At 41.7% G+C, this 22,317-nt stretch overlaps 1 protein-coding gene across 1 annotated transcript in view; it reads right to left on the minus strand.

The window, feature by feature from the left end:
* TSPEAR (thrombospondin type laminin G domain and EAR repeats) overlaps positions 1–22,317 on the minus strand; it is a 208,808-nt gene that overhangs the window by 48,515 nt on the left and 137,976 nt on the right. Inside the window, exon 9 of the mRNA XM_082259971.1 lies at positions 21,275–21,504. Coding sequence (XP_082116097.1) covers positions 21,275–21,504 — 230 coding nt within the window. The remainder of the gene's footprint in view (positions 1–21,274; positions 21,505–22,317) is intronic.

Below are 22,317 nucleotides of genomic sequence, written 5' to 3' on the forward strand. Positions count from 1 at the left end.
TTCTCCTTTAAATCCTCCTCCAGAGTGCCCCCTTAATAGTACATTCCAGAGGTACTAAGGGGGAACTCTGTCAAAGGATGTGAGGGGCATTCTGGAGGATGTAATGGGGCACTCTGGAGGATGTAAGGGGGCACTGTGTAGGCATTAAGGGGGCACTCTGGCAGTAGATGTGAGGGGCATTCTGGAGAATGTAAGGGGGATCTCTGAAGGAGCATGTAAGGGGCACTCTGAATGATCTAAGGGGGCACTCTGGTGGTACTAAGTTAGTACTGACAGAGTGCCCCCTTAGATCCTCTAGAGTGCCCCATTTCATCCTCTAAGGGCCACCTTAGTACTACTAAGGGGGCAGACTGGAGGATGTAAGGGGTCCCTCTGGAGGATCTAAGGGGGGCATCTGGAAGATTTAAGAGGGCACTCTGGAAGATGTAAAAGGGCAAAAAAAATGCTCCCGTTAGTAAATATTTCATGCTTTGTCAGTAAAAAAAGTAATCTGGGATTGGCAACACGTCACAGGAGTAAAGGGCGCCAGGATCAGTGGAAAGGGCCTTGGGTTTTTGCACCGGGGCCCCCCCCCTGGAATCTCAACTTCCCCTTTCAAGTGGTTGTTAAGCCACTTTATACCATCCTGTCTGGTCTGTTTAATAATCCTCTGTGTGCCTGTGTGTCTGTGTATGTACCTTAACCACTTCCCGCCCGCCCTATAGGTGATTGACGGTGGGAAAGTGGTTGCATTATCCTGATTGGACGGCATATAACGGCGGCAGGATAATGCCACACCGCATCTCCGATCTTGGTAAAGAGCCTACTGACGTAAAGAGGTAAAGAGCCTACAATCACAGCTGGTCACATAGTACACAGGAAGAGCCGTTGATCGGCTTTCCTTATTATGTGCCTGACAGGCACAAGTAGAGGAGAGCATATCTGCAGCTCTCCTGACAGGGGGGGGGGGGGGGTCTGCACTGGTAATCAGATCATTGATTACCAGTGCAGACCCTCGGGGGGGGGGGGTAGGTGCTGCCACTAGAACCACCAGGGATGCCCACCCATGACCCCAGGGATGCCCACCCATGACCCCAGGGATGCCCACCATGGCCACCAGGGATGGCAATCATGGCTCAGGGAGCCCGCCAGTGCCCTCCCCATCAGTGCTGCCCGCCAGTGCCCTCCCCATCAGTGCTGCCCACCAGTGCCCATCATTGCCATCTATCAGTGCTGCCCACCAGTGCCCATTATTGCCCACCTGTGCCTTCCATCAGTGCCAATCAGTGCCGCATATCAGTGCCCACCAGTGCCACCTATCAGTGCCCATCAGTTCCCATCAGTGCCGCCTATCAGTGCCCATCAATGCCGCCTATCAGTGCCCAGCGTTGCTGCGTATCAGTGCTCACCAATGCTGCATATCAGTGCTACCTATCAGTGCCCATCAGTGCCGCCTATCAGTGCCGCATATTAGTGCCACCCCATCAGTGCCATCCCATCAGTGCCTCCTCATCAGTGCCTGTCAGTGCCCCCTTTATCAGTGCTTATCAGTGCAGGAACAAACGTATCTATTTACAAAATTGTATACCATAAACAAAAAAAACTTTTTTTTTCAAACTTTTCGGTCATTTTTTTATTTGTATAGCAAAAAAGAAAAAACCTTGCGGTGATCAAATAAAAAGAAAGCTCTATTTGTGGGAAAAAATGACATAAATTTGGTTTAGGTACAGTGTTGCATGACCGTGCAATTGTCATTCAAAATGCAACAGCGCTAAAAGCTGAAAATTGGCCTGGGCAGGAAGGGGGTGAAAGTGCCCGGTATTGAAGTGGTTAAAAAAATAAGCTGTTCTTTACCAGTTTTCAGAGGGCCGAGTGCCGTTCACGTGACCTGTCGGCTCTCTCCTCTCACCGTCTGACAGCTGTCTGCAGCGGGCAGGGCCGAGGTTTCCTCACTGATATGTCAGTCAGGAGGGGAGGAGGAGGGGAGGGGGAGAGAAGGAGAGAGATGGTGGGTCAAGTGAACGGCGAGTCGCGCTCTGACAACTTGTAAAGAATGGCTTATTTTTATAAAACACAGACACAGGGGCCCACAGGATTATTAAACAGATTGTAGACAGTGTAGGAAACTTTAAATGAAACTACTACAGCAGCAGGAGGGGGCACTGACACAGGAGCAGACAGGCAGGGAGGGAGGGGGGAGAGAGGAGGACAGGTGAGCTGCGGATGACGGAGGCACATAAACTGACCACAGGGTTAGGGCTCAGCAGCCATGATATACCGTGGTCAGTTTACAGAGGGAAGGACAAAGCCAGGCAGGATCAGCCAGGTATTTTAGGTGATAGAAGGAGCCAAATTACACAGCAAAGCACTGTGCTGTATAACATGCTTTAGGGGAATAGGATCATTTTTTTTTAGGTTAATGAATGCTTTAAAAATAAATGCTGCTGTTTGCTCTTAATACTCAAAATAGGTATAATGACTAAGCCCCTCCCCTTCAAGAGATTGTTGAAAAGGGGCGGAGCATGGGTGACCTTAAAATGATGCCCCCCATCCTGAAAAAAGTCCTGCGAATGCCCATGAAGAGAAGAAAGACCCTTCTTTGCTATATGCTAAATAGTACCGACCCTCAGGGTTGTTGACTTAACAAAACAGTGTTTTCCAACCACCTAACAACTAGGAAGTTCATTGAACTACAGTAGATTCAAAAACTAGGTGTCAGCAATTGATTCGCATAGGATTTATGAGCTACAGTTCAAAAATGGTAGCACTTTTATTTGCCGCCAGAAATGTGCCTTTAATTAATGCAATATATTACCAATCCTGATTCAAAGAGATTTAGTAGCCCGAGGGGGGAATTCAATAAAGCTGCTGCACCACTTTTCTGGCGTTAATCCCTCTTTTTAATGTGTTGCACCAAATTTGTGAAGTATCTGAGACATTTTTTGTCCTGGCAACTCCTGGCGCTAAATTCAGGCAGTTCTAAAATGCACCACAGTTTGTATCTTACAAAAGTGGGGCAAATTAAGACCGGCTCCCATTTTGCTTACAGAAAGAGAGGCTGACATTGACAAATTTTTTGCAAAAATGTCTTGCGTGCATTTTAAAAGTGGCGCAGCATGGGCCAGAGTAGAGTACAAGTTCTAGACAGGTACAATTATTTGGCGCACACTGCACCGCTTTTAGAATGCATGCAAGACTCTTTCACAAAATCTGTTTATGAATTCTTTATTTCATTTTTTAATGAAAGTCCACGAATTATGGCTGCTTCTAGTGTGTACAGAGCACACTTTTAGGGGTCATTCACACTACTATATTGCAGTAAAGTACAGTACAACACATGCAATAACATAACACACATTAGGGTGCTGTGCATGTATTAGGGCGCTGCAGTGGTATCCATACTAAATGTCATCCTAATGCATGTCTAGAACACTGTGTTGCTTTTGTATAGCAATGCACTGTGATGCATTGTATTCAGCTGCGGATGGAGATAGCCTTCAAAGGATTACCTGCTTATAATCCAGGAACAAGGTCAGATAACCCCAAAAAAAGCATCAGTGTTTTTGTACTTTGTGAATTGAAAGACCCACCAGGATCCATGGGTGGTGGTGGTGAGAATAACCCCTTCCTTCCCAGCCTTAGTGTCCCTTTAACAGAGCTATTATGCCCAGCGGGTGGGAAGGTCTGCTCAATCACGTGACCACTGTGATTGGCTGTCACAATGGTCACATAACTGAGAGTTGGTCTGCCAGCTCTCCGATCATTAATAGAGACCAGGAGCTGTCCTTGACAGCGAGGTTTCTATGCTGGGAATGCACAATGAGTGTGTTCTAAGCATAGAAAGCTCTGTCACCCATGGATGCATACTGTATGTGTGGTGTGTGGGCGTTAAAGCCCACCCTCTTTGCTGCTGCACATATAGGTTACATGGGCAGCAGGAGGTTAAATATATTTTGGCTAAAATACTAATTAATACCTCTTTGTGTGTTTTGTGTGTTTTACTCTTTTGGGAAACAAGTGAAAATTTGCATTTAAAATGCATACTAGCCTACTTGCTTAATTGATGGTATGGGCAACACTAAACAGCTGGTTTACAATCACTGTATAGAGGAAATCTCCCCAATGTAAATTACAGCAAAAAAAAAAAAAAGTAGGAATGAACGGTTTAGCTTAAAGGAGATGTAAAGGCAGAGGGTTTTTTTATCTTAATTGTATGCATTAAGATAAAAAGCCTTCAACACCCTACAGCGATGATTAGATTGGGTGGAGATCTTTCCAAAAAAATTTTCTTACACAGGTGCACATGGCAGGGCTGTCCTCTCTTCAGCTCTTTTTGCTATTGCGATGGAGCCAGTGGCTGAGGCCCTACGGGTCTCCCCGCTCATACATGGGTTGAGAGTTGCCTGGCTGGAGGAGAGGGTAGCCCTATATGCAGATGCCCTGTTATTATTCTTAAATTATGCTGGTCCTTCCTTGGAGGGAACCCTCCAGACACTGGAGGCGTTCTTTAGCATTACGGGTCTGAAAGTCAATTGGTCCCCAGTCTCTGCTGTTCCCGACAGACTGCTTCAAAAACGTTAAAGTTGCAATGGGTATAGCAATTTAGGTATCTGGGAGTGATAGTGTCCCGTAAGGCTGAAGATTACCTTGGGCTTAATCTTCTCCTGGTGTACCAGTCTACAAAGGCTCAGCTGAAAGCATGGGATAACCTACCCCTGTCCATGTTAGGACGTATAAATCTGATCAAAATGAAAATACTCCTGAGATTTACATACCTCTTTAGACACTCGCCCCATTGGATCCCTGGATCATTTTTTTCCCAACTAAAGCAACTCTTCCTTCATATGGGGTTCCCCCCCACCTAGGTACAAACTGACAACCTTGATGAGACCCACCTCCAGGGGAGGGCTAGCTTTACCAGATTGTTACAAATATTTTCTGGCATCCCAATTGGTTACAACTAGATGGTGGCTGTGTCCCAACAGGTTCAATACATCTAAGATCCTAGAAGCAGCTGTGCTGAACTCTTTGGAGGCCTTACAACATGTTCTATTTAGGGGACTCAAGGCCCCTTATCCCTTGACTCCATCCATGGTCACTACCATCAGGGCCTGGAAGGTATTGTTGTCACTTGAAAAACACTTGCAGGAAGTAATTTCTCCAAATACCCCCCTGTGGCGTAATCCCACATTAACACACTTATACAACCTTCCGGACCCCCAAGCATGGGCTAAATACAGAATTAAAACTATATGCCACATTGTAACCAATGGTTCCCATCGATCCCTCGCACTATTATCTGCTGAATATAATGTTCCGGACTCCTACCCGTTTAGATATCTCCAGTCGTCCCATGCTTTCAGAGCCCAATTTCCTGCTGGCCCTCCTCAGCTGGAACAACCAAAGCTAGAACATATCATTAGGACTGAGTGTTCACAGAAACCTACTTCCATGCTGTACAATCACCTACTGTTGACCCCTCTTCTGGATATCTCCAACCTGTGACGAAGGTGGCTGAGGGATATGCCTGACCTAGACGATGAGGATTGGGAAGATGTTTGGGATACTTCATTCCATTACTTGGTTTCCCAAAGAGATAGACTCATTCAATTTAAAATTATACATAGGGCATATTTCACCCTGCATAGGTTTCATATTATGAACCCTTCAATTTCTCAAGAGTGCTGGAGATGTAACTACTCCCCAACAGATTTTTCTCAAATCTTTTGGGGCTGTCCAGCTATAGTCACTTATTGGAAGGAGGTAGTTGCAGTTATTAAATCTGTTGGTCTGTGTCTGTTGGGGTTGGTGGAGGCAGAGGATCCTACGGTAGCGGGAAGAACTATCCTCAGTCTACTACTGTTCTATGCATGGAAGGCCATAACTATGTCTTGGAAGAAGACTACTACCCCATCCCTTACCTTTTGGAAACAATTAGTTAACATCAACCTACCCATGTACAGAGAAACCTATGTTAATAGAGGCTGTCCTAGAAAATATGATAAGGTGTGGTCTAAATGGTTCGATGATCCATCCATTGCTGGTATGCAAATATAATATGATTTCACCTTTGCCAACTTATTGTTGTTAGATTATGATCTCACCATAACTTAATCCCTGATTAGATCAAGAAGGTTGGAGGGGGACACTGGGGACATTTTCCTATTAGCAGTATACATGGGGGGTGATGTCTTGGACACAGGCCATGCCAAGTCTCAATAAGGTTGCAATGCTGAATGTATCATGATGTTTCTTGGACCCCTGTGTGGGCCACCGAGTTTTGCTGAGACTTCGGTTTGTTTTTGTGTTATGTGTTGTACACCTTATATGCAAATAAAAATAAAAAATTATTAAAAAAAAAAACTATTAAAAGCCTTCTGTGTATAGCAGCCTCCCCAGCACCCCCTAATACTTACCTGTGCCCCCTCTCTGTCCAGCGATGTCCAGGAATCCCTCAACCACCTGGGATTCTCCCTCCTGATTGGCTGATACACAGTCGCGAAGCCATAGGTCCCTGTGCCTGTCAATCAAAGTCAGTGAGTCAATCAGGAGAGAGAGCGGACAGGGCAGAATGGCAACTCGGTGTCTGAATGGACACATGGAGCTGCAGCTTGCTATGGGGGCACCATACCTAAGATGTGGTGTCTGCATTCGTTTTCCTATTTTAGGCACCTTTGGACAGCAGCGTTGTGAGTCTGGGGGGGAGGGTAGTGTAAGACTGGCAGATTCAGATGGACTTGACTAACAAATAAAAGTTGAACTCCAGCTAACACTTTCTAAGTAAGGATGGGCTTTATGTTTGATTCGAACATCAGGTATTCGTGTGTTCACCCGCCGACGAGTACCCCATAATGCGTGATCGCAATGCATTAAATGCTTGTGATTGGCCAAAACATGCACCTGACCTGTATGCTGTGGCCAATCACAGCACAATGTCCTGTCAGAGCCATGATTGGCCAAAGTCCACGCCCCTTACTATATAAGACTGCTTACACGGCAGCCCTGTGTAGTGTGTTAGGAGTGCAGATTAGGCAGGGTAGTTGGGGCATTGTGTGTTTAATCAGTTTTAGTGCAGTCAGTGTAGTGTAGTACTGTGCTGATTCTTGTGTAACAAAAGTGTAGTGGTGCCACGTCTGTGTCACCCCTCTGATCCCATTTTTATTTTTCATTGATATATTTTTTTTCTTTTCAGTTTTTTTTTTCAGTTTTTTCTGTTCTGTTGCTGCATTATTAGTACTCCCCCTTCTGCGTCAGCAGTGATTTTATTTTATTTATTTTTGTGGCGCAGCAGCACTAATAATATTTAGGGCATAATTGCTGTCCCCCCTTCTGCGTCGCAGGTGCTATTCCTTCTGTGTCAGCAGTGAGGTTTTTTTTGTGGCACAGTAGCACTAATAATATTTAGGGCATAATTGCTGTCTCCCCTTCTGTGTCGCAGGTGTTATTCCTTCTGCTTCAGCAGCGGTTTTCTTTTTTCTCTTTTTTGTGGCGCAGTAGCACTAATAATATTTAGAGCATAATTGTTGTCCCCCCTTCTGCATCGCAGGTGCTGTTTTTTCTGCATCAGCAGTGTTTTTTTTTTGTGGCACAGCAGCACTAATAATAATTAGGGCATAATTGCTGTCCCCTCTTCTGCATCGCAGGTGCTATTCCTTCTGCGTCAGCAGGGGTTTTTTTGTGGCACAGCAGCACTAATAATATTTAGGGCATAATTGCTGTCCCCCCTTCTGCGTCACAGGTCCTATTCCTTCTGCGTCAGCGGTGGTTTTCTTGTTTTTGGATTTATGAATTTTTTCTTTATTAAAAAAAAATTACAATAAAACGGTTTGTAGTGCACCAAGTAAAAAAGTATTGCACCCAAGGACCATATTTTCATCCCACACTCTATAATAAAAAGTTATAAACCCCCCCCAAAAAAAAATCCCCATCATGTCCTAAAGGCCAACAAGGAGAGGCAGACGCACACAGGCCAGTAAAAGAGAGCATGCAGCCACTGTGTCCACAGTGAAAAGTGGTGGTCACAGACATCCTCTTCAGGTGGGGCACGCTTGAGCCACAACATGCAGAAGAGTTGGTGGAGTGGATAACTAAGCCGTCCTCATCCTCCCCATGCTTTGTCACCCAGGCTCATACTAGTTTGCCTTCCATCGCAGCTGCCAAAGTGGCCTGTTCCACAGGCTTTTTGTCCATAGCTACTCCTTCCGTAGCCCCACCATCATGCATGAAGGAGTCACCCTAATAATTAGATCATAGTGTCAGTTACATGCTGCTGGAGGCTCTGATGTTGATTCCCAGGTTGAGGAAGGTAATAACTTGAGCCTTCACAAGCTGGAGCACAAGCTTTGTGGAATCATTGACAGGGCACTCGCGGCAGAACAGCAGGAGGAAGAGGAGGACTTTCTTTTCTCACAAGGCCCCCTTTATGCAGATACCATTCCTGTGGGGCCGCAAAACACACAGGAAGAAGAGGAGGAGGATTGTGGTAGCATGGATGTAGAGGATAACATAGAGCATCCTTCAAGGGATTGTTTTCATTCCCCGGAAACCCAAGGAGTTGTACGTGGCTGGGGAGAGGTTTCTCTTGACAATGTCATCCTTAGTGACCCAGAGGACTCTCATGCCTCCTCAAACTTATGCTGCATGTGCTCCCTGATTCTGCAAAGCCTGCAAAAGGACCCGAGGATTCGTGGTATCAAGGAGAGGGATCATTACTGGTTGGCAAGCCTTCTTGATTCATGTTACAGGGTAAAGTTGCAGAGCTCATCCTGCCTTCGCAGAGGGAGCAGAGGATGAAACATCTTGAGGACCCCTTGAAGAAAAATTTGTGTAACACCTTTCCAGACACTGGGAGGTTGCCATTTTCTGGACAATGTGTTTCTGAGGCTTCTCTCAGTCAAAGGAGCAGCAGTGGGGAAGGCGGCCTGGGTGACCGATGCCTTTAAATAATTCTTTAGAACTCAGTTCCATCGGCAGTGTCTGCATCATATGGTGCAGGATTATCTAGGGGCAAGAGCAGACTTGGAGACCTTTCCAACAGCATCTACTGGGTTACTGAGGATGGACCACTGGCCAGAACTTGCTCAATATGCAATCAAGCTACTGGCCTGTCCTGCTTCCAGCATGCCTTCTGAATGGACATTCAGTGCTGCTGGAGGTTTTTTGATAAATACAAGAGTGTGTCTGTCCACAGACTCCATTGACCAGCTGGCATTTATCAAAATGAATCAGTCCTGGATCAACAGAAGCTATCAAGCCCCTGATGCAACTAATTTAATTTGCTAGGAATCTGGGATCCCTTTAAGACTGCCAATGCTGCCTATCCTATTCCTCAATCTTGGTAATGCTAGCTTCCAACAATTTTTTTTGGTTTAGGGCACCACCAACACCCAAGGCCCAATTTTTCTGCACCTGTTTGGAAGCAAGGCCCATTCCTGGGCCCAGCAAGAGTAACTGTGAGGGGGCTTCCAGATTCTGATAAGGTGCTCTGGGGTGGAGGAGGCAGAGCCCCCCTGCCCCCAAAGCACCCACCCCCCCCATGTTGAGGGCATGGGGCATGGTATGGTTCAGGAGGGGGGGCGCTCGCTCACCTGACCTGCCATGCTGGATGTTCAGATAAGGGTCTGATATGGATTTTAGGGGGGCCACAAAGTTTTTTTTTAAATTTGGTGTGGTATGGTCGGGGGGGGGACCCTACGCCCTTTCTTTCCTTTTTTTTATGTGTATTGCCGGGAGCCGACAATACATTACAGCCGCGAGCAAGTTTAAATGACATTTTTTCCTTCAGAAATGTCGGTATTACTGCAGCAGGCTCCATACATCATACAGATGCGCCACTTTACATGCACATTAAGGGGACCCCCCCCCCGGCATGATATTTAAAATAATTTTTCATTTCTATTGTTTCACTTTAAGCATCATTAAAATCACTGCTCCTTTTAAAACAATTGTTTTAAAAACAATGTTTGCATTGATACATGTCCCCCAGGGCAGTACCCGGTCCCCATACACTTTTTATGGCAATAACTTGCATAGAAACCTTTAAAATTAGGACTTTTGATTTTTCATGTTTGTGTCCCATTGACTTTAATAGAGTTCGCATGTTCGCTAGAACTTTTTCCCTGTTCGAGATGTTTTGGTGTGAACCGAACAGGAGGGTGTTCGGCCCATCCCTATTTCTAAGCAGTTACAGCAATAAGTTATTTTTTTTCTTTGGGGATAAGGGTTTTACATAAATCAGACCATTGTAAGCACCCCTGTCAGTGGTAAATGATTGTCTCAACCCTCAAACTGCTACTTTGTCTGGAAAGCTTGGTCTGTTAAAATAAGCTGAAACATAGCAGACTCATTGGCTGGATCATCAGTTGAAAATAAAGGCAAAAAGTAAAAAAAAAAAAAAAACGAATGCAGCCACTAAGCCACTACATCTAAGAATTGGTGATCTTGATCACTGGAAAAACCTAGCCAAAAACCTCTGAAGTGGCACTCATACCAATAATACCTGTGTCAATTACAAAGATTTAGAAACATGGCCTAATGTCATCTGTGTCAGCCCAACGAGGTCTCTCAACTTCCTAATCCCTGTTTTGGTCTGTTATACACGATCTGAAATATTGTTTTATGTCTTGTTATTGTTGTATCTTCCTTTCACTGTGCTTATGGTTTACTTTGTAAATTTATGTTTTGATATGCTTCAAAACCTAATAAAAAAAAAATTGTTGAGTTGCAATTTAAGGGCTGGTTCCCACCAGAAAGCAGTGAAGAAATAGCACGTTCTGTATGCATTTCCTGCTCCACGCTCGAACACGCTGCCCTTGTTATCTGTTGCAGATGCCGATGTATTGTTAATGGCACCCCAAATGCAAATCACAAAAGAAGTGTGTTTGAGTGCACCAAATCGTATGGTGCCACAGTACTATGCAATTGTATGTGCTGCATTTTGCAAAGTAGTGCATGCACTACTTTTTCTGTGTCCTGGTGCGCATCGCATAGGAACACGTGGGAATTGCACAGGAACGTGCGCTGCAATCCTGGGGTAAACCAGCCCTAATACATTTTTGTTTTGGGGTTTATTACCATATTCACCTCCTTTAGTTCTCCTTTTTTCTACCAAAATTTGATGGAGGAGTTGTATTTAAATGGAGTTTTTAGGATCTTTATGAAAATAAGATATGATTATAACTTTGTGGTAATACCATAGAGCTCCTTTGACTGCTTCCAAATGTGTCTAGGCCAGGAACTGTAATTTTCAAATATTACACTTGTGGATCAAATTCAATATTACAGCAGAACTATAAAATACAGTGGTTTTCTTAAAGCACCATTATGTTTCATTAATTAATCTTCAACACAGATTGAGCTGATTTTTACTAGGAGAATAACTAATGGGGCATCACATGATATAAACAATGCAGGCATCAGCCTGTCATGGCTAAACCAATAGTGATCCTTCAAGAATATATATACTGCCCAATTGATTGTCCCCCTGTTCAAGCTTGGACCTCAGGCATCTAGTCCCTGACATCAGGTAAATACTAAGAATTGTGAGCAAAAAAAAATACCTGCACTGATGATGTCCTGGATGTGACAGCTTCCTGATGATGTCCTGGATGTGATAAAATGCGTAGAGGCAGGACTTCCAGTTGTCATTGTCACTTTCTCCATTTGGAGCGCACGCTGGCTCCATAATGTTGTGGATCAGCAGTGCTTCCTAGTTACATATTGACTGGTCATTGGTGGCTGGGGGGCAACGCACCGTATTAATTGAGTGCATTCCTTTTTATAGAAAACCCTTTGTCTGTGTGATTCCTGGTAGGTAATCAAGCAATGGTGATTGGAGGTTACAAGTGGAAAAGAGTTATTCATTGGCGCATTATGACCAAATGAAATGGAAAACCTAGTCCTCTCCTCCCCCAACCTACATGGAAATTACAATAAAGCATGGTTTCTATGGAATGCTTTTAAATACTCATATGAGGTTAAAACATTACTCGTAACTAGCAGTTAACTTATGACATTCTGGTTGCTCACTAATTTCTTGTCCCTTACCCCCTATTCCCTACCCTACATTCTCCCTTTTCCCTTTTGTTTTCTTTTTTTACATATTTTAGGAATAAATACGAAGGAAGTGAATTTGGTTTTTCCTTTCTATTTCCTCTAATGTATTACTGTACTGATTTTATAAGTTATTTTTGTTTGTTTATTTATTTATTATTTGTGACATTTGAACTATGTCAAACCTGAATTCTTTATTTAAATAAAGAATATACAAAAAAAAAAAAAAAGAAAGAGGTCCAGAACTTTAGGGGGCACTTAGGTCAGCACAATAATTTGTTGGATCACAGGTGATGAAGAAAGATCATGTGGATTACATGACACTTTATAGACTGTTTACAGCACTTTATGCTCATAAATTTTGATTGCACAGCTAACACTTTTGAAAGGCACTTTATGAGTATTATATATGTAATTTGGTTCTCGTGACATTTAGACTTATTGCAGTATTATATTTTCTTTTACATTTATTAAACCATAGTTACACTTTATTGTTTGAGAAATCTTTAATAATAGCGGTAGTGCTGCTCTTTTTAACTTATAATTTTATCATGATAAATAGCTATGTCTGGCAACCACCTTTTAAATATTTGTAGATACTGTGTACTGAAGACTGCCATCCAGTAAATTGCACAGCATATCATATTTTAAAGAGTTAAAAGGATGCATGGCATTTCCTCTTAAAATATACATCTGTTGAATGTGCCAAGGAGGTAATGGAACAACAATTTTCTACTTCCGAAGACTGACCTGCCAAATGGTACCTTTCAAAGATAATACAAAGTAACTAACAGAGGCTTCTAGTACTGCATGACAATCCATTTCCTTGAGATTAGAGGCAAAGGAACATGCCATTCTTGCCCTCTATTGTAGTGCTGACATTTATGTCTCCTTTACACATGTAAGATCTATACTTTTAGATAATCTCTTTTGAAAAGAAGGGCACTGTAAACGTATAACAGATAAAAAAGAGCACTTACAGTCACTTGAACCCTAATATTTCCATTACTTAAAACATAAAAGTAGGTCTTATAATAGGATATATTAGCTGTTAAGCACCACACCACTTTTGGAGTAACATAAAATGCCTATAGCAATATGCATGTGAATTAATTGTTTTAAATATCTATATTTCTGGCCTCATTTTGTATTAGCAACTGTATTCTACTTAAAGCTGAACTCCAGGTACAAAAAAAATCTTCCTTTAGCCACGAAAGGAGAAGTAGTGAGTGTTATTACAAGAAGCTCCTGCACAAAGGCAGAATTTCAATATAGTAGGGATTTCTCAATGTAGGACACTAAAATGCAAGACGTGCAAATTTGTCGACCACGGCAAAAAGAGTTTTACTGATAACAAAGGAAAAACTTAACCAGTTCTTTCTTCTCCTGTTCAGTGGATTTGTGTTTGTGTGTGTGTATGTATATATATATATATATATATATATATATATATATATAATATGTATATTATTTATTTGATTTAGCTAATTGTTTTTTTTTATTGTTTTTTTATTTTTTTTTTACTATATATTTGTCTTATACACGTCTTTAATACCAATATATATCATATATATTTATATGTTATTTATTTAATTTAGCTTATTTTATTTTTTTACTATATATTTGTCTTATATATGTCTTTAATACCAATATATATCCATTTTAATCATATATGAATATATCTCTAGTAATAGTAATGGTAATATTGTAATGTAATACTTGATCCTTTTATTTACAGCGCAGCTATTTTATTAAATTTTCCTGTTTTACTCCCTGTTTCCATTAGTAACATTGTATTCCCTGATACTGCCAGTCTGCAAGCCAAGGGTTAATGGCTCAGCTATGTCTTCTGTGATGTCCTTTTACTGTCCATGCATTTGAAGAAGAGGGCAAGTCCCTGGAAACACGCCATGCACACCACCTCTCCCAACATCCATCAAACGTTTTGACAGCCTAGAACGCTGCTGCCAATACCCATACTTGGAGATGGCTGACTCCCGGTCATCCTCAGTCTCAGTTTTGCTCAGTGATACCTACAGCCTCACACTGATTACAGCTGCTTGTTCCCATGTGTTCCCTATCCATGCTGTTTCATGCTAACTTCTATGTAAGTGTGCTGCTTATTTTAATAAAGTGTTTTTAATTTGATACTAACCTCAGAGTTTCATCCTGGATTACCACAAAGTTGTGGTGGAAATACACAAAGCACATCGCAATTAAATTAAGAATATGCATGACTCCTGTATTTACGCAATATTTGCTTATTCCAGAGTTTAGTTTTATTATCTGTATTTAACATCCAACCTTTAAGCCTAAAATGTTCCTTCTTTATATTACTTCAACATAATCAACAAGTGTGAATATGCATAGAGAAATGTTCCAAACACCCCCCACCTTTCAAAGCCATTGGTAAAGTGGTGAACGCAACCTCAGCCAGCTTTATCCAAAGCCACACCTAATATTCATTTCACCTCACCCACGGGGCTTAATCAAGGAGGTGCTCCATGATTAAGCCCCATGGGTGAGGTGAAACGCGTTGGGACATGGCTTTGAATGAAGCTGGCTGAGGCTCCTTTCATCTCTTTACTGATGGTTTTGCTAGATGTGCATATCCACAGTATGTGAGGAGTTAGATAGACTCCTGCCCAGCCTGCACCCATTGCAGGAAAGACCGGATGGACTTAGAGGAGCTTGAGCAGAGACCTTAAGTTTTTTCATTTTCCATACATTTTTATTGAATTATAAACTTTTTATTTAGTTAGAGTAAAGTACTAAGTTGTACAAATGAATATCAAACAACAATGTTACATTGAGAAGTGACAAAGCCATCGTATTCTGATCATACCAAAACGTAGCAATATTAGAGTGGCAATCAACAACCAACTCTGATTGGAGGAGTAGGATGAAGATGTACAGGAGGTACAAAGTGCAGTGGTTGGGGTTGTCCATTCACTATAGGTATTGTAAAGATTATACTTGCAAATGGGGTATTGCAGAGCTAATATGCGTATATTGTTCTTGAAAAAAAAAAAAATATTATAAAAATAGATTTTGTAAAACTAAACAAAACTTCAGTGCCAAACAAAGGAACACTGTGCTTCTATACTGAGGCTAGGCTAGAGGCAGCCCTGTAGCCTACATTAGAGTGTTCATCATGAGGAGTCAATATAAAAGTTAGAAAAAAGAAAATGAAAATAGAATAAAAATAAGGGAGAGAAGAGAAAAGCAATGTTTTACTGCCGATCACCACTTCCCAGACTGCTGACCCCCCCAGCCATCCCACCCTCCATGGAGACCCAAGGTATCTAATCCAGGGTTTCCAAACCTTTTTAAAGGGAAGTTGCCTATTCTCATAATCAAGGAGATTTTGATTTTAACCAACGCGAGGTTAATCACAGGATATTTTCATGCTCGTGCTATGGTAGGTGTGGCTGCTAGAAAAATAAAAAAGGTGAGGGGTCTAGGATGTTTTTGGTAAGGCACTCGGTAGATCGGAAAATAGAGACCTTAAATTTTGGGAGGTAACATAAGCAACAACGTTATTTTTCTTTCAGCTTTTGGTGACATGGTCAAAGGGCAAAACCTTTGTCAGGTTTTTACTGATGTTCATGTCCCCATTGGAGAGGTTTCCCTAATGTTCCAGTTCCATTGATGACACAAGAAATAAGAAGCAAATCCCCATCAGTTACAAGGCTATAAAAACCTGACAGTTATTTTAACTTTTCTTCTCTTAACTAGTAAAAAGTGCTTTTAGATGTGTCTGCATCCCAGAGAAAAGCTTCAAATCACCTTTTGTCCTAGTGACAACATACTGTAGAAAGTGAGGAGAAACTTTACCATTGGTGAAATATACAGCTATAAAATATGACAGATCCAAATACTATTTCCAGAAATGCTTGGAGCCAAGAAGTAAAGATGAACTCCAAGCAGGCATAAAAGACACACATTAATTCAGCTCTGTGTTCATTTATACATAATTAAGTGTATTTTTCAAATTGAGCATAATTACTTGAATTTGTCTTGGTATCAGCCTCTTACAATACTTGTACAGCAGCACTCAGAATGGGAGACAGAGAAGTAGCACAAGGACCCAAGTAGTTGGGCTACAATGCAAGTAGCATGCTGATATCAAGAAAGAGCAGAGTGACGGAGAGATGAGCCTCAGTCTCAAGCTAGGGGAAAGACAAGACCTGTGAGGGTTACATAACTGCAGCAAAGAAAAATGTGATCCCCTCTCATATTTAAAGTGGTTCTAAAGGCAGGAGGTTTTTTGTATCCTAATGCATTCTATGCATTAAGATAAAAAAAAAACCTTCTGTGTGCAGGAGCCCCCTCAGCCCCCCTAATACTTACCTAAAACCCATCTAGATCCAGCGATGTGCATGAGTGCCTCAACCATCCAGATTGTTTGAGACACAGCAGCTGCGTTATTGGCTCCCGCTGCTGTCAATCAAAGTCAGTTAGCTAATGGGGGAAGAGAGGGGACAGGGCTGAACCACGGCTCCATGTCTTAATGGACACACAGAGCTGTGGCTTGGCTCGGGTGCCCTCATAGCAAGTTGCTTGCTGTGGGGGCACTCGACAGAAGGGAGGGGCCAGGAGTACCAGAAGAGAAGAGACTGATCTAGGCTGCTCTATGCAAAACCACTGCACAGAGCAGGTAAGTATAACATGTTTGTTATTTGTAAAAAAACAAAATAGACTTTAGTATTACTTTAACACCGAAGAGTTATCCATACCTTAGGATTATTTAGCAGAAATTCAATTTCCTTGGCTCCCTTATATTTTTCATCTGTATATTTAGCCGTTACACTGGAGTTTAGCTTTAAAGAGGTATACAGTAATGTAGCGCCTGACCTCCAACCTCCAGAGGCCTGGTGGTGACTCCCGGAGGCAGGGAGGGCCGAAATTCCTCCTCAGGGTGCAGGTTACTAGGCATGGTGGGTGGTGTACACGGTAGAAATATGGGCGCCAGACACTTTTATGCTTAAACAAAGAGAAGTTTATTTCTCACAACAGGAAAAATGTGGGAGAGAGGAGTAGGGCACAGGGCACCCTTAGTCAAAAACAGCAGATTGGCAGACTCCTTAGACAAAAATGTAGACTAGGTAGACAGCAATACAGAATAGAGCCTTTAAGCTAGAACCAGCAATCTGTACTTTGTAGAAATAGCTGTCTCCTGTAGCAACAGTATTCAACTCAAAGCGTGTGCAGGATCTCTCTGGATGCTTCCATCTTGATGCTTTCCCAGGCTCTCCATGATTCCCTGGTTCATGGCAGAGTAACCTCTGGTACTTCATCTCATCTCTCCATCCTTTCCTTCATGTTTCCAGGTAGTGAGCAGGCTCTCCCTTACAGAGCACTGAGCACACGGCTAGGCCTCAGGCTTCAGGCTTACCCAGCAGCAGCTGTTCCTCACACACCCACCCAAACAGGAGTCTGGGTGGAAAAGGACACAGATCACCTGACTTCCTCCAAATAAATACCTTCTCCCAACATGCTCAGCGGCCAGTATGATTGGCTGAGAAAAATATACATATCCATAACCTAGACTTACTGTAATTCATCACACTAATGCCAAAGGTAACAGTACTACCTATTGACAAAAGAGAGAAACCACAGCTAAACCAGGCTTAGGAGGAAAAATCCAATTATCACAAAGACTACAAATTAGCCAGGCTACCTACCACCTAGCACAGCTAAATTTATTAGCAACCCTGTTTAGCCCAATGGTGCTACAGTAAGTAAAAGCTTTCAGCAAACTTATAATGCAAAAGAAACCAATCCAAACACTATAGTTGTGGACTTTCATTCAGTTTACCTGAATCTAACCTTTGCACAACCTTTCAAATCTCCTGCATCATGAAATATCATCAACCGCTACTTTTAGTACTGCAGCCTCCTGCCACTAATTCTGTGGCAGGCAACTAACCAACCAACCATATTAACAATGGGGTACATTAAATTAATAACGAATGCCAGAATCAAAAATAGAAGACCTAGAAACACAGGCTATTTCTTCTTTATGCATTTTTATACTATCCAAAGTTTGACTTTGGGCGATCCTTAAAAAATCTGCAAAATCCAAAATAATTTAAGATTATTCACGTAAAATCATATAAATAAATTTTTATTTTGTTAGAATATAAAAACTGTAAAGAGTAGGGCTTATGTACTGTATTTAAATTTTGTCTGGACGGTATTGTCTGGATGATTGGCAGGAAAAAAGAAGCAATAGTATCCTATAAATATATGTGAATGTACTAATCTGTCTATTTGGACTCCCTTGCTACTGTAAAATTATTCCAGCCCTACAGCAAAACAATGAATGATGTATTTTGTTATCCAGCCTGTCCATTTAACATATTGCATTAGTCCTCACACTATGGACCTTCAACCTGGTTCTTGTTACTGAGGTATGAGTCATGTGGCAACTGAAGGTGAGGCTGGGATGGTATGACTGACTGCCTTCTAAAGTGATAAAGAAATAGGAAGGCAAAAACCATCAATCCAGGGAGACAAATGATGTGGAAATCAGTATTTTAGAAATAGAGGCTAATGAATTTAAATTGAGAGATCAACTGCCAAGTATGTCCACTGATATTTTCATAAAATGTATTGGCCTATTCAGGTAGAATATGAATTAGTGCAGGACAATTTATTCAGCATTGTTAACAATAAAGACATATAATTGCAATAAGAAAATACCATTGGGCCTAAATCATTAAGTTGTGATAACACTTATGTCATGCTAAAGTGCCCTTTCAAGTGACATGATCATGTGATTAGGCAAATTTAGCAAGCCCTAAAGCTGAACTCCAGGTACGGATTTTATTGCATAGCTACATTGGTTCAGCTCGGACCAATGTAAGTATTCATATGCTATACCTGAGGGTCCATTGGGGAAGCAGAGGATCACTGTACTAGCCACCATTTCTACAGTGACTGCCACTGCCTTTGGAGCATCTCATGCCAAGCAGCTGCCCCGCTACACACTGACCTCGGGGGGGGGGGGGTGTTATTACTCAGCATTGGCATCATTTACAGAATAATATGCATTTTTCTTAATGAATGCAAGGTGTTCTTTGAATGGACATAGAACAACATAGATCATTGTGCTAGCCTGCTGCAGCTCAGAAGACTATTACTACAGTGATTGTCTGCTTCCAGTGGACCTACAGGTATGGCATATACATACATATATTGGTTCAGGTTGGAAGCTTCACAGCCGGGTGCATTCTGAATGGTCCCAGTCTTCTGGGACCTGTGACGTGTCCCAGAAGACTGCAGGGAGAGAGGAGAATTGCCTAGGTGAAAGTGGGAGCGGGTAACTGTCAAAACCAGGTACCTGCCCCCCCTCCCCCCACAAAGGGGAGGGGAGAGGAGGCCTTAAAGCAGAATTTCTCCTTTTGGGTGGAACTCCGCTTTAAGTGCTATCCCCACAAGAACTCTTAGTTCCACCCAACTGCAAAAACCATTACATAGTAAAACTATGAGGTCACATTCTCCCAAAAGATTTTTCAAAATGCAAAATAAAAAAATACTTAAAAATATAGCTGGTAATTAGTGACAGTAAAATTGCTGTCTACAAATCTTGCTATTGAAGAGTTAGATATAAATTAGAAGATGATGTTTTATTAGATCCACTAGTGCCCACTGACAAATGGTTATTCTCCATTAAATAAACAATTGCAATAGAAAAAATTGTTGGGCCTCATTTACACAGAGTGTCTGAAGCATATATCTGCTGTAGCATAAAAATCACAAGAATTTCTTTGTTCTATATCTTTACCCTTTTTCCTATACTTGCCATGATCAGATGTTCTTAAAGTGGTTGTAAAGGCTTAAGGGTTGTTTAAAAAACCTTTTGTATGCAGTCACCCCGCTAGCCAAGTCCCCTTTTATACTTACCTGAGCCTGTCAATCACAGCCAGTGAAGAGGGAGCAAGGGGCGGGGCTGAGTCACACTTTAAGTGTCTATGGACACAAAAAGCCTGCATGGGAGTAAGCCTGCACCAGTGTTTTTATAGCAAGCAGCTTACTATGGTGGGCACTTGAATAAGCGAACCTGATTCGTGAAACGCGTCTGCTGTTTGAGGCATCTGTTCATTTTGCTTTCATAATTTTGGAGAAATAAAGACTTTTTATCCACTGACACTGGAGTGCTGTCAAACCATTTCCTATACAGTTGCTACTTGGGGGGGGGGGGGTGGAGCCAGGAGTGCCAGGCTAGGAGGATTGGGGCTGCTCTGTGCAAAACCATTGTACAGAGCAGGTGTGGATAACATGTTTGTTGTTATAAAAAAAAGTATAATTTGATCCTATACTATCATTTTAAGCTAAAAAAAAAAGTAACGGAGATGCTTTCAGCTGGAACAAAAGGTGGGGGATTGGTGGGGCAAAGTCACTTCCACCCACTGACCCTCCAACCTGTTAGTTGTCACTAAGAATTGTGACATGTCTTAGGGCCGCTATGGACATACTGTATGATAATGGTCAGATATGCAGGCTTGATCTTGCAGTGCCCTGGAATGTGTTCCAAACTTCCATTCCAAAAACATGTTGTCATCTTGTCTAAACAACTTGTTTTGGCAGGACATTCATGTTTATTTTGATTCAAAGAGAATGGAGAGGGAAAAAAAGAGGTTCAGGTAGATTCTTTAGGTGCCAACTTGCCTCCAACAGAATACATCAATGGTAACATAATGGTGGATTAATCTTACTTCAAAAGCAGTTGCCCAATGATAAAAGATTGTCAGCTGTGATCTCGAGTCTATGGGTACCTTTGCTGCACAAAAATGTACCAACATTTATTAAAGTCGTTACTTAGTTGTTACTAATATGTATACATATGCTATTTTTCTTCCAGTTCACTTTGAAAGCTCTATATATTTCATCTGCAATATTAATATTATGAAAACTGTTGTTTGCTTTTGCAGAATTCTGTAAAGCTTTTCCAGGTTTTTGAAACACGTAGTGAAAATTATTTAGGTGTTTTCATTATATTTAAACTGTTCACATACTGTATACATATGTGAACTTTCAGCATGTTTTCATTAATGAGAAAGTGTGTCAGTGTACTAGATGGTACTTTATCAGGTATGAATGCAGCATAGACCCAACAAAAATTTAGGAAGCATATTACATGCCTGGATTATTTCCTTTTTTCATGTAATAATAATTCGGAAAATGCAAAAGTAGATGGATTGTGATAATGGGTGTTTTTATCAAGTTCGTCACTTACCATTATAGACTGAAAGAACCGGAACGCACTTCCCAGCCAAATGTAGATGTGGGACTGGACATTGGTTGACGTTCCATTAAACGTGTTTGCTACAACCAGAAAAGAATATGGTCCAATATTAAAGAATTCCCAGTCATAGGCACCTGAGGTAGGAATGGTTTGGTTGATCTCAAATAACCCATTGCTTGAGTTCCACTTGTAAATAACACTGTTGATGTTGTGGTTATTACCTGTAGTCAAAATGTAATAAATTATAAATTAGATTTATACTGGTTCTTAAAACACAAAATCTAAATATATACACAGCAGCAATAGAAAAACAAAAATGTTTCAAAGATGACTGGTGCCTTTATAACTGGAATGGGTTTTCTTATTCCTTATTTGAAGGGGATCTGGTAGATGGTGACTCTTCTGTGTGCATACAACCTACATGGACAGGTCTGAATTAGGTGATTTTCTTTTGACCTAACACATTTTAGTAATGCACATTAATCTGTGTTACTTGTCAAATAAAATTATTTAATAACTGGGCCAAAGTATTCTACTGTGCTAGATGTTTGATCAAAATATACCAATTATGGCCCACTGCTTGGCGTATCATTGCATCTAGAGCAGCAGTAGGCAAGGAGTGCTAAAATGCAGAGTGATATACAGTATCTTCAATAAACCTTAGCAGGCACTGTATTGCAGAGTGAATTCCTGCTTGACAATGACTGTATAGTTCCGATCAGTAGAAGAACAGCGTGGGATATGGAGCGTATGCAAAGGTAAGGGAATACTGAACTCAATTCAGTGACATTCCACTCCATCTGAAAGCAATGATGGGAAACTATTCCTACCACTACCAAGGATTGAGCACTATTCCTTTTACTTATACCAAATGTGCATTATTACTTCCACTCACACCAATGGTGAGGAACTATTGCACCTCCCACTGACCACCAGTCCATTTAATATCCCCATTTTCCCCTGACTACGCATTTTTTTTTACCTCAGACTACCAATGCTATGGCATTTTTTACTACCACTGACTACCAACACTC

Source organism: Pelophylax lessonae, assembly GCF_965119305.1.
Source record: "Pelophylax lessonae genome assembly, chromosome: 6".
Taxonomy (NCBI): Eukaryota; Metazoa; Chordata; class Amphibia; order Anura; family Ranidae; genus Pelophylax; species Pelophylax lessonae.